This window comes from Schistocerca nitens, chromosome 2 (genome assembly GCF_023898315.1).
Source record: "Schistocerca nitens isolate TAMUIC-IGC-003100 chromosome 2, iqSchNite1.1, whole genome shotgun sequence".
In the NCBI taxonomy this organism is placed as follows: domain Eukaryota; kingdom Metazoa; phylum Arthropoda; class Insecta; order Orthoptera; family Acrididae; genus Schistocerca; species Schistocerca nitens.
The window spans coordinates 1,186,819,900-1,186,833,470 of NC_064615.1; the positions used below are offsets into that span (position 1 = coordinate 1,186,819,900).

The window sequence follows — 13,571 nt, forward strand, 5'->3', positions numbered from 1 at the left end:
GTCAGATGCAGATTTGAACTGGCATCCTCCTGAATGTGCTGACAACTGTGTCACTCCATTCGGTGCCACAAGCAAGTAGCTGCAGCAGTGCTGGCGTACGACATCATTATTACCTACACAAACAGCCCATCGTCTGATAAGACATGATATACCTGTGACAGGTTTTGAATACAATGTGTCGGGAGGGCGTACTCTCGAGTACTGAATGTGTGCAAAAAGTAGCTGGCAATGAAGTTGAATTCCCATCCTGCTTTCACTCGAGTTTGTAATAAAATGTAGAATCGACAGAATAAATTGTCATAAGTCTTATTTTCAGACATGTATCACCTTAAAATTTAACACGTTGAATACAAAAGTTGTATACTTATGTTGTTAAGCACAGAATAATATAATCTCTTCACTGCCATTTTTCGTTTTCATATACTCAGTTGTAATAGGCTGCATTTATCTGCATTCCACAATACTCCATTAATAGCTTTCTACACACAGCTGCATTACAAGCTTACCTTTGGTGTAAGAAATAAGTAAGGGATCGGAACAGGTGTTCGAGATGCTTCCCTCAAAACTTCAAATTTCTCTGTAGCTGCACGACGAAGCTGCCGCCGCACAAATCCGCACAATAATTCGAGGGAATCTTCAAATTCACTCTGTTGGGAAAATAGTTGTTCTTTCACAAAACATCCAAATATAAATAAAAAACAACAGTAGTAAATCTTATACTAGGTGTGATCAAAATTTAACATGAATTTTTTAAATTTTGCTGGTGTTATATATTAGATTTTCAAATTTTTTTATGTTATTGGTACACTTGTCCATGACGTACGTTTGCATTCAAAGTTATAGACGTTTTCAAGTGCTCAGCGAATTTTTACTTTTGAAAAGGTGGATCAAAGAATATGCATTAAATTTTGCTTGAAATACAGAAGAAAGTGTAGCATCACATTCAAAATGTTGACTGTGGCTTTTGGCGATTCTACTACGAGTGAGACATGAGCTTATGGGAGGTAGAAACATTTCAAAGAGGACTGAGAAAACAGTGAAGATAACAACTGCCCTGGACACCCTAGCACATTGTTTACTGATGACAGTGTGGAAGAAGTAAAGAAAATGGTTCTGCAAAATCAGCGAATCAGTTGATGTCGGCGTAACATTTGACTCATGCCAAGCAATTCTTCTTCTTCTTCTTCTCCTCCTCCTCTTCTTCTTCTCCCTTTTTATTTTAGGTTATTTTTTATGGGGGAGGGGGGTGGGAGGCGGGGGTATGAAACATGTAGCAGCAAATTTTGTTCTAAAATTGTTGAATTTCAGCCAAAAATGATGTCGTGTAGACATCACTCAGAAAATGCTGAATGAAGTTGACAATGATCCAGACCTTCTAAAGAAGATTATAACAGGTGCAAAAAGTTGGGTATACACGTACGACATTGAAATCAAGGCACAATCGTCCCAATAGAAACTGCTTGAAGAGCCACGACCAAAACAAATTTGACAAGTTCAACAACATGAAGGTTCTTCTCACTGTTTTCTTTGACTGTAATGGGATGGTGCATCATGAGTTCCTGTCTTATTATCGTATGGTCAGTAAGGAATGCTACACAAAAGTTATCTGCCTTTTCATGAAGCAATCCAAAGAAAACAATCAGAATTGTGGCAAAACCACTATGTAAATTGTGTCACGACAATGCTCCCACTCGCAACTCTGTGCTGGTTCGTGATTTTTTGGCAAATAACAAAACCGTTATGTTGCCTCAGTCACCGTATTTGCCAGACATGACCCCTGCAACTTTCCTCAATTCCTGAGACTGAAGAGAACCACAAGAGGACATCATTTTGCCACCACTGATGAGATATAAAGAGAATCGTTGAAGGGACTGAACACCATAACAAAAAGTAAGTTCCACAAGACTGGAACAAGTGCTAGCACAAGTGTATTTTGTCAAAGGGGACAAAGTTGATGTTATTGAATAAATAAAGATGGCTTAAGAAAAACAAAAATTTCCATTACTTTTGATTACACCTCGTATACTTTAACAGCTTGTCCTTACAGTAAAAGTCACTGACTTCACACTGCACTAGTTGTTAGTGCTGATAAATTACTATATTATATTCTGACAGTTCTTACAGAGACGGGATGAGAAATTCTGAGGCATCATCAAAAGCCGAGGTGGGCAAGTCTGTCTGTCTCTTCTACAATATGGGAAAGGACAACCAGAGTACATATAGAAATTATTCTGCTACAGTACAATGGCAAAAATGGTCTCGGGACAAGTCTCGAAAAGAAGTTGCAGAAAAGTATGATGTAAGTAATAGTGAAATAAAGTAGATTATTTGCACTAAAATCTGGGGACAGAACCTCATGTACCCGCACATGTCACGAGTGTGTATACACAAAAATCTGGGGAAATTTACGAGGAAAAGACATTTTCTAAATTACGACAATATTACGAAAAGGACTCATTGTTACTCACGGTATAGAGGAGATGTCGATTAGCAGACTGCTAAACATGTGAGCTTTAGACTGAAAAGGCCTCCTCCTTATGTAGGAAATGCACAGTCCACACACACGTGACCGCCGACTCAGGTCACTGCGAGCAGCTGCGCCTGATGGGAGAAGCAATGTGAGTGGTCCCCAGGAAGCTAGGGCACGGAGAGGGTGTGACAGGAGGATAGGAGTGGGGGAAGGTGTAGCACTGCTTGTGGGAGTATGGAGGGATCTGGTAGGGATATGGCAGGGCTGCTAGGTGCAGTCGGGAGTTTCTTTTTGGGGGGAAGGACAGTGGAAAAGGAGAGAAGATGAGGAGGGGGGAAAATGAGGGAAGAAGAGAAGGGAGGAGGGAGAGAGAGAGAGAGAGAGAGAGAGAGGGAGGGAGAGACAGAGAGAGAGAGAGAGAGATTAGTGGGAGGGTTTATGGAATAGGAGGCTTTGTAGTACTGCAGTGAGAGCAGGGAAGAGGGTGAACGGCAGGGACTAATGGAGGTTGAGACTTGGGGGGGGGGGGGGGGGGGGGGCTGTTACAGGAACGCGAGAACATAAGATATATTACAGGGAGAGTTCTCACCCACACAGGTCAGAAAATCTGGTGTTAGCAGGACAGATCCAGGGATCCAGATGGCAGAGGCTGTGCAGCAGTCACTGAAGTGATGCACATTGTGTTGGGTAGCACGTTCAGCAACTGGGTGGTCCAGCTGTCTCCTGGCCACAGTTTGTCTGTGGACAGACAGCTAGTTGGTTGCCGTGCCCATGTAGAACACAGCACAGTGGTTGCACCTCAGTTTGTATATCACACGATTGCTTTCACAGGTAGCCCTACTTTTGACGGGATGTTTGATGCTCGTGACCAGACTGGAGTAGGTGGTCGTGGGAGGGCACGTGGGACAGGTCTTCCACGTAGATCTATTACGGGGATACGAGCCACAAGGTAAGGGGTCGGGAGCAGGGGTGGAGTAGGGACGGACGAGGATATTGTGTAGGTTCGGTGGGTGGGGGAATACGACTGTGGGAGGGGTGAGAAGGATAGTGAGTAGGACATTCCTCATTTCAGGGTACGATGAGAAGCAGTTGAAATCCCAGTGGAGAATGTGGCGTAGTTGCCCCAGCTCTAGATGTACCGAGTCACGAGAGGAGAACACTCCTTTGTGTTCACCTCCCACATCCGCACCGTACGGCCACAAAGGGGTCAGAATCACAAAGTAATGGAGCAGCTGAAACACATTCTCTGCCAGGGTTTTGACTACCTCTTGTTATGCCCTGAAATAAGGATCGTCTTACCTGCTATCCGTCCCATCCCTCCGTAGTGATATTCTGCCGCCCACCGAATCTGTGCAATATCCTCGTCCGATCCCTACTCCGTCCCTGCTCCCAATCCCGTGGCTCGTGGCTCACATCCCTGTAAGATATCTAGGTGGAAGACCTGTCCCATACATCCTCTCACCACCACCTACTCCAGTCTGGTCACAAGCATCACCTATCCCATCAAAGGTAGGGCTGTCTGAGGGAGTAGTAATGTTATCTACAAGCTAAGTTGTAACTCCTCTGCTACGTTCTACACGGGCACGACAACCGACGAGCCGTCAGCCTGCACAAATGGCCACTGACAAACTGTGTCCCAGAAACAAGTGGGCCACCCCGTTGGCGATCACACTGTCCGACACAGTGCGCTTCTTTTCAGTGACTGCTTCTAAGCCTCTGCCAGCTATCCTGAACTGCATAGGTGGGAACTCTCCCTGTAATATATCTTACATTCCTGTAACTCTCTTCCCTGCTGCCAATGCAGTACTGCACAGCTTTCTATTCCACCTACACACCCACTAGTTTCTCTCTCTCTCTCCCTCTCTCTCTCTTTTCTCCTCCCTCCTCCACATCTTCTCTCATTTTTCCCTACCCTTCCATCCTCACCCCACCCCCCAAAAAACTCCTAACTGCACCTAGCACCCCTACCCTGTCCCCATCAGATCACTGCGTGCTCCCTCGAGCAGCACTACACCTCCTTCCAGCCCTGCCCTCCTATCACTCCCCCTCCTCACCCTAGCCTCCTTACGCCCAACACCCAGACTGCTTCTCCCTTCAGACACAGCTGCTCTCAATCCAGCCTCAGTGGCCCGTGTCAGTGGTCACGTCTGTGTGAGTTGTGCTCGCATAAATGTGTGTGTGTTTTCTACGTTAGAAGAAGGCCTCTCAGCTGAAACCTCACGTGTTTAGCAGCCTCTTTTGTCGCGTCTGCCTGTGTTTCGACATCTCTATATGCCGAGTAGCAATCCGTACTTTTCATAATATTGTCGTTATTCTGTCCTGGATTTTCCACTGTGTCATTTTCTAAATTAAATATGTAAGTGGTTGAAGCAAGCCTAAGAATAAATGTCTCTGTATCGTCTGACGTCTGAATGAGAAGTTAATGGAGTAAATGGAAATATACGAGATAAGAAAGTAGCCGGTAAAATGTGATGGCGAGGAGGAGGAGGTGAGAAAAATTTATTACTAAGTTCGAATATAATAGAGGGAAACATTCCACGTGGGAAAAATATATCTAAAAACAAAGATGATGTGACTTACCAAACGAAAGTGCTGGCAGGTCGATAGACACACAAACAAACACAAACATACACACAAAATTCAAGCTTTCGCAACCAACGGTTGCTTCATCAGGAAAGAGGGAAGGAGAGGGAAAGACGAAAGGATGTGGGTTTTAAGGGAGAGGGTATGGAGCCATTCCAATCCTGGGAGCGGAAAGACTTACCTTAGGGGAAAAAAAAAGACAGGTATACACTCGCACACACACTCACATATCCATCCGCACATACACAGACACAAGCAGACATTTGTAAAGGCAAAGAGTTTGGGCAGAGATGTAAGGTAAGTCTTTCCGCTCCCGGAATTGGAATGACTCCTTACCCTCTCCCTTAAAACCCAAATCCGTTCGTCTTTCCCTCTCCTTCCCTCTTTCCTGACGAGGCAACCGTTGGTTGCGAAAGCTAGAATTTTGTGTGTATGTTTGTGTTTGTTTGTGTGTCTATCGACCTGCCAGCACTTTCGTTTGGTAAGTCACATCATCTTTGTTTTTAGATATATTATTACTAAGTTCGCTACAATGCTGAAATTTGCTAATATCGAATGTAAATTTGTGTGTTGAAAAGACTTATTTATATTTTGGGGGGTAGTGCATTATACAGAAGTGATACGTAGATCGTAAACGGGACATATGAGAGAGGAATATAAATTTCTGCAATCGACAGTTACATGTGTATCCGTACTCTACAAATCACCGAGAAACACACAGTAGACGGTAAGTCCCATTAGACTGGTTGTCGGTATTTTTCCCCATTCCATTCACGTGCGGAGTGTGGGGAGAACGAATGCCTAAATGCCTCTGTGCTTGCCGTAATTAGCCAAATCTCTTCTTCACGATCCCTACGGAAGCAATACGTAGTGGACTGTAACATATCTTTAGATTTGACACTTAAAGTTGGTTCTAGGACTTTATAACTAGGTTTCACAGGATCTTTTGTGTTTATCTCCAGGCGCCTGCCAGTTCAATTTGTTCAATATCTCTGTGGCACTCTCCCATAGATCGAACAAACCTGTGACCGTTTGTACTGCACTTCTTTGTAGCTGTTCAGTATGCCCTCTTAGCCCTATTTTGTACAAGTCCCACAAAGGACGGATTCCGTGAGTCTTTTGTACGCAGTCTCCTTCATAGACTGATAGCATTTCCCTGATGTTCTACCTATGAAGCACAGTCTGCCACCTTCTGACCTACAACTGAGACTGTGTGATCTTTCCATTTCAGATGCCTATAAATTGTTACACGCAGATATTTGTTTGAGTCGAACGAATCCAGCTGTGACTTTCTGATATTACAGTCACACTATATAGCATCTATTTTGAGTGCTCGGGTTTACATTTCTCAACATTTGAAGCAATTTCAGTCTTTGCACCACTTTGAAATCTTCTCAATATCTGACTGAGTAATTGTGCACCTCCTTTCAGAATGTACTTAATTATAGATAACTGCAGCACCGTGTAGTGTTACAGAAGAATGCTGCCAATTAGGCGGATAGACTGAGTAAGTAATAAAGAGGTGCCACCTGTAACGAGATGAGAGAACATCGTGAGGCACTGAGGAACAGTTAATTTGGTGATAGAGGGAAGTGGGTGGTAAGAACTGAAAAGGCAGACACGAATACAGCAAACGAGTCAGTTACAGTAGTTATTCAGGGATGAAGAGGCTCACACACAACAGACTGGCACATAAAACTGCATCAAACCAGAGTCCGCAATGAAGATCCGAATGACAACAATCTCTGCATCCTGTATACCTCAAATATAAATGGTCTGAACATTTATAACAAAAATCGACTACACTAATGTTAGTAACAATTCGTAGTTATTGAGACACGCAGTCAGAGATATCACATTCTCCAACAGACCACAACGTATAATAAATTTCAAAATATTAGTATGCATTTGAATGATTAGAAGGCTAGTTAAATATACAAATCTAATAATAGTATGCAAGTTCACGTATTCCATAGCAAAAATATTTAAAGTTGATTTCTACTTTTCACAGTTGCATTTACAGCATCTACTAAACCATCAACTGATATATAAATTGCCATTACGTCTAGTGCTGTCATTCTCCTAGAAACTGCATAGCAATTTACCACAATGTACATTAATGACAGAATTATTTTCCTATTAAAGGTTAAAATTATGAAATTTTAAAACACTATACATATATTGCAACAATAAGCAACTAACCCGACAGACGAGTTCCGCAACGAGATACCGACAGCGCTCCTCTCTAATTTTGGCCTCGATGTTATGCGCCTGTAGAGAAGGGACGCCAATCACAATATCTAAAAGAAGAAGAAGAAGCAGTGTTTGAGGTATTGGCATTTTATTAACTACAGATATATATTTACTTCAAATATACTACAAAAGATACATTCAAAGAGTATACTTTTTTATTAGCTGGTAGCTAAGAAAGAGTGTTACATAAAAACCCATATTTACAATTATTTGTTGGACAAATGTGTAGTGTATGTCAGTGGTATAAAGGATTTTACATACGGGAAACAGTGAAACACGAGAGCACGTAGAGTTGACAAAGACAAATAAATGGATTGCACTTTTCACACTTGCACGGCAATGGTAAGCTGATACTCACTAAAAAGTAAACACTGAATCCAGAAGTCTGGAAGATGAAAAATTAAGTATTATTAAAAATTAACAATAAGATAAGGCAATGAGCAATACTTCACAGACAGTATCAATTACATATCTAAGATACCGAGTTCACATTCGTCACAGGCACACGGGATTCGAGGTAGTCCAATTGTACGACATGTAGTAGATTCTTTCACATACAGGGATGATTTTTGCATGTTAAAAATACTAACTCACACTACAGTCCACAGTCTACATCAAACTGCACGGTCTCACATAACTGGCTAGGGTAGATACGAGGATAGCGAGGGCACAGCACCTCTGACGGGACCGTACCCACTAAAGCACGGTGAAGGTCAAACTGGCCTCGGGGTCGATGGCAGCTAATCTCCCATCTTATATTCTGTTTTATATTTTTTTTCTTGAGGCCATTTACAAAACTCTTTTTTTGAAATATTACTCTCAATACTTGAACGGTCATTACCCATTTTAGTATGTTCGTGTTAGAAGTGTTGTATAAAATTTCAGCTGTCCTTGGTGGAAATAAAAAGTCAGATGTGTTATTGTTTTACTTATGTTCCTCTAATGTCCCCACCTATGGCACCTATGCTTTTGTTTATCAAGTTCACTATTTTTCTCGATCAGTAATGACAATTCTTATGCTGTAGGATTTATTCTAAGTAAATAGAAACTTGCCACAGACTTAAAACTGCCTGTGTGAAAACAGACAGGAACATAGAAATGTAACAGAAACGCAAATACACTCCAATGGAAAATGAAAGTGTCACACTACGAATACATGCACCGAATGCTGCCAGACTGGTAGAGTGTTTTGATGACTGTGGGGTGCTCAGGTTAATATTTCATACTTACAAATGCTTATTTTCAACAGCATAAAAAAGCTATTCCTACAGACAAAGAACGGTGTGAATACATCACGGTTGTTGCACGAGTACAACATTAGAGCAACTTTTTATGTGAAGATCAAAACACAGTTTGCTCCGACAACGTGCACAGGTTACTACCATCTTTCAGACTCGAGAAAGGTCAGATCTTCAGCACGAGGGACACCGGTAGCTGTGGTGCGCTAACAGCAGAGCGAGTGGTGGCGGGCAGCTGGCGAACTCAGGGAAACGGGGCGGGCGCGGGCCACGGGCCGTGAGCCACAGGGGTACGCGTTACTGGCACCTGGGTCGAGGTTTCCAGTTTACCTGTGTCACTTACCGCTGGAGGCAGAGACTCACACGGTACAGAGCTGAAGTCGACAGGGACACGGAGTGGTAGCCGGTGGTGTCAGGCTAGGAGTCCCACTTCTCTTCGTGGCAGTCAAAAAAAAAATGTGTGTGAAATCTTATGGGACTTAACTGCTAAGGTCATCAGTCCCTAAGTTTACACAAGACTTAACCTAAATTATCCTAAGGACAAACACACACACACTCATGCCCGAGGGAGAACTCAAACCTCCGCCGGGACCAACCGCACAGTCCACGACTGCAGCGCCTTAGACCGCGCGGCTAATCCCGCGCCGTGGCAGTCAGATTGGTGCCTACACATCTGTAGATGATTCTGTTTACGGTCACGGGAAGCTACGATTCTCACACTGCGAACACCTCGAGGAGCGTACGGATCTTCGACTGGCCCACCTGGTCCCTGAGACGCACGTCTGGGATGCGAGGGGAGCGTACGCAGACTTTCCTACTGGCCTTTGGCCGACTATCTCTGTAAAGCGACACACAGTGTTTTCCGAATGTGGCAAAAAAATTTTTAAGATGACATTTGGAGGTCGTTTGCTTCTGTACCGTGACAAATAAAAGAGTTATGTAAGACCTGTAGGGGTCACACCTCACACAGATGCTGACAATGGACAATAGTTCCTAATGGAATGAAAGTTTAATTGTCTAAGTCCTCTACAAATTTTGGTAAATACTGGACTAGCGCTTAACAGCGTAACACTTGGCGTTACTGTCAGTGAAACTAAAATGTGGCGCAAAATGCATCTGGTGATAAAGAAAGAAAAATAAAGTAGTTTCATTTTTTGTTTCATACATCAGTCTCCTTGATCTCATTACTGTGAGAAGAAACTGTGCCCAGTGATACGGCAAACAATTATTTATTACAAATATAACCTCTCGAATTGCAGTCCAAAGTCTTATGATTCCCTTAAAAAAGAAGCTGTCAAAATTATTGTGGCATGTTCGACTGCGATGTTGAAAATAAAAGACTTTTAAGATTGACTGCTGACAGCTTGCCCTCACACCTCCCTCTTGCCTTTATATCTAGGACTATGTTCTGTTATATCATTCGTCTTCTCACCAAATTTGAATATCAATCTCTTTTTCAGTTGTCACACAAGATCTGGATAAAAACACCATTTAAAAGGCTCTAAATTCAGTATTTGCTCCTGAATACTTATATTAGCTATACTAGTCACGATTCAACAATGGAAGACTAATCCTGCATATTATGAGAAAAAAATCGATGTTATTACTTCGTGTATACTACATCTGTGAACTTTTATTGTTTGAATGTTACTAACAAAGACTTACGATAATTCAGCCAAGTGGAATATAAATGAACATACTAAATTGCAATGAAAGATATTTAAAAAGGTAAGAGGAAGAGTGAAACTTCTGTTGTTACATAACTGCCACTCCACTTCTGTCACTTAGCAACGGTTAACATAATATATTTTCTCAAGGCAAGTCCTACTAAAATAAACAGAATTTTTATAGAATTAACAAAGAGACTAACCGAGGAGCTTCAGCAAGCCATCGAGCAAGGCGTGCAGAGCATTGGCGAGTGAGAGGAAGTGAGAGGTGAGGCGGCCACGGGCCGTGATGACGAGGAAGCGCAGGGAGAGCGCGAGGTCGGCGAGCAGGTCCTCCTGAGTGCGTTCCGTGCCCTTCTGTAGCAGCTGGCTCAGCCGCCACTGGTGTACCTGTCCGGGGAAATTTATGCTGTCCACTTCAAATTCCCTGTAGGATAGCACAAAATACAATTATGTACCTACAGTTTGATTCACCCAATACATTTTAAAATTGTGAGGATTATGTAAAACTTTAGAAGACTGAATTTTCAGGTTCAAAGCTAATAAATCAGACACCACATGAACGTAGGCCGTTTTTCAACTTGTACATTCAGTAGTGTACATATAAACTAATACTACTACAGTTAATGTGACTGCTACTAACTTTACTGGCAACAAAGACATTAATAATACTAAATACAAATGTAGAGATGACAAACTACAATTATCTCCAAAAAATATGTTTTGGTCTACACTTTGGTGGAACACTTGCTTGAAGAAAAACAAATCTAGTCTGTGTAACCTTAAACAGTATGTTTTAAATTAAATGCTTGTATATTTTGTATGTTAAATTTTAAAATTATACATGATATATACACTACAAACTCCAGGATGGTACAACAACAACAACAACAACATGAAGAAGATATGTCAATGAAACAATCAGTTTTCAATTTTCAAAAATATAATGTAACCAGATATATAAAAAATCTACTCATCAAATGGGGGATGTGGAACACAAGCATATAAAGATTAAGAAAATTTTGTCAGCTTCGGACCTAGTGGCTCCTTCTTCTGGCAAAAGGGGTTGAATGGGGTGGAAAAGGAATGAAGGATAAACACTGGCGAGGTTTAGGAAAAGGAACAGAGTTCGGAAAAGTCACCCACAACTGAGGGTCAGGGGGGTCTTACCCGACAGGATCAGAAGGGAAGCCCGATTGTCGGAGAGCTTAAAGGCACAGATTACTTCCAAAATATCAAGCACAAGGTAATAATAGCAGAAAGCTATGTGCACTGTACGTGATAGAGATGGGACAGCGACGGCGAAAAATAGACGAGTCAGAAAATGAAAGACATAAGAAAGATAAAAGGGAGTGAAGACAGGAATAGGCGCTGAGACCAAAGAAATTAACATATATTATGTCCAGATGAATGGCGAGAACCGAGGACACGTTGTTAATGTCAGTTACCGTCTGTACAGTTCTGGGAAACTAATGCCTGTGGGAAGAATTTTCCTCAACAGTCAGTCTTTTCTACTTATCCCGGCTAGTAAGTCTCCACTGATCGAGGGTCCCGTGTCACTTTCCCAAACTCTCCCCATTTTCTAAATCTCGCGTCCTTTTTCTCCACTTCTCTTCCTTTCCCTTTGACTCTTCTGCCAGAGGAAGGAGCTGCCACATGATAAGTAAATGTTTTCTCTCTCCACATACATAATATTTTCAAATATAAAAAGGTCATACATAGGGGAAATGTCGAGTCGCAGACAGACACAATGTTACACTTTCATCTTTCAGACAAAAAAGTGCTTCTTCAATAGTAGGAAACAAACGCGCGTGCACACACACACACACACACACACACACACACACACACACACAAGTCAAATAAGCACAACCCACATAGACCCCATCTATGGTTGCTCAGGTCTGAATGTGCCAGTTGGGCCGGCCGGGGTGGCCGAGCGGTTCTTGGCGCTACAGTCTGGAACCACGCAACCGCTACGGTCGCAGTTTCAAATCCTGCCTCAGGCATGGATGTGTGTGTGATGTCCCTAGGTTATTTAGGATTAAGTAGTTCTAAGTTCTAGGGGACTGATGACCTCAAAAGTTAAGTCCCATAGTGCTCAGAGCCATTTGAACCATTTTTTTGTGCCAGTCGGGTCTGAGCAGCCACAAACACTAAGCTATTTGAGTAAAGTGTGTGTGTGTGTGTTTTCTGCTTATGCAGCAGCACTATTTTGTCCAAAAGTGAAAAGCATAGCACTGTGTCTGTCTATGGCTCAACACCTCCTCTATGTGGTGAGTAGCAATCTATCCTTTTCATATATACATTGCGTATGATGCTTAAGTGCTCTCCAGAGTGTAAAAATTTTGTGATCATTTATTTTTACGTGACAGGTAAAATGTGACACAGTCTACTACATCCCATTCCTAGTGCAACTGCTGTCAGAAAGGCAATGTAAGACTCACCATCCCGACAATAATAGTTTACAGGTTCCTTTCTGCTTAAACTCTCCTGATTTTTTTCATATTTATAATAAAATATATTCAAGAATCTCACTACAGTCCTAACATAACTTGAACCTAATTCCATGTGTATGAGACATTACTCAAAACAAAGTCTTTTAAGGAGTACCATGACTTAACAATATTATCTTCTAGTAAGTGCCCCGCATTTTCTCAGAACATACATTATGTGTTTATCTAAGTTACCCTTACATCACTTGGCAGATAATTTGAAATTAAAGTAATGAAAACAGCAATATCACCAGATGGTATCACTCCAATCTCAAACAAGAAAGGAAGCAACTTACACAGAGATAATTTAAAGTACAAAGCACAAACTCAGTTCACAAACTATAGCAAAACAACATTATCTCTTTAGCTGAATCCATGTTAATGTTAAGAAATGGTCAGAGGATCTACAAATTTTATGGCACAAAGATAAATGTTTCATTATACAAAGTCCAAATCTTGATGCCCCACTGTGTGTACATGACTGTGCACACACTGGAACACAAACACTTATACAAAAAAATTTTTTTAAATATTTTGATCACATAGTCATCACTTTTTTAAACAACTATAAGCCTTCACTTCTGAATGTCCTTAAGATTCCAGTGGCCGCACAACTGAGAACACGGGGTATCTCGACTAAGAATTTGGTTTTGACAGTAAAACAGAAAAAAGAAAACTATCTTGAGCTCTCCTATTTCTCTCAAATTTGTAATCTGACAACTTCTGTGTTGAACAGCTTAAGATCCATATCATCCATAGCTGATTACACATTTCCTTTGTAGTCAATCATGTAGCATAACTTCAAAATAAGTCAGTAGTACTTATTTGGCTTATTTAATTTTCCATTTGTGTTGTTTTCCCATCA

General features: G+C 41.7%; 1 protein-coding gene across 1 annotated transcript in view; it reads right to left on the reverse strand.

The window, feature by feature from the left end:
* The window catches only part of LOC126237522 (uncharacterized), a 797,357-nt gene that overhangs the window by 186,043 nt on the left and 597,743 nt on the right, over positions 1-13,571 (reverse strand). The window contains exons 7-9 of the mRNA XM_049947691.1: positions 10,415-10,638; positions 7,256-7,353; positions 507-647 (exon numbers count right to left, since the gene is read on the reverse strand). Coding sequence (XP_049803648.1) covers positions 507-647; positions 7,256-7,353; positions 10,415-10,638 — 463 coding nt within the window. The remainder of the gene's footprint in view (positions 1-506; positions 648-7,255; positions 7,354-10,414; positions 10,639-13,571) is intronic.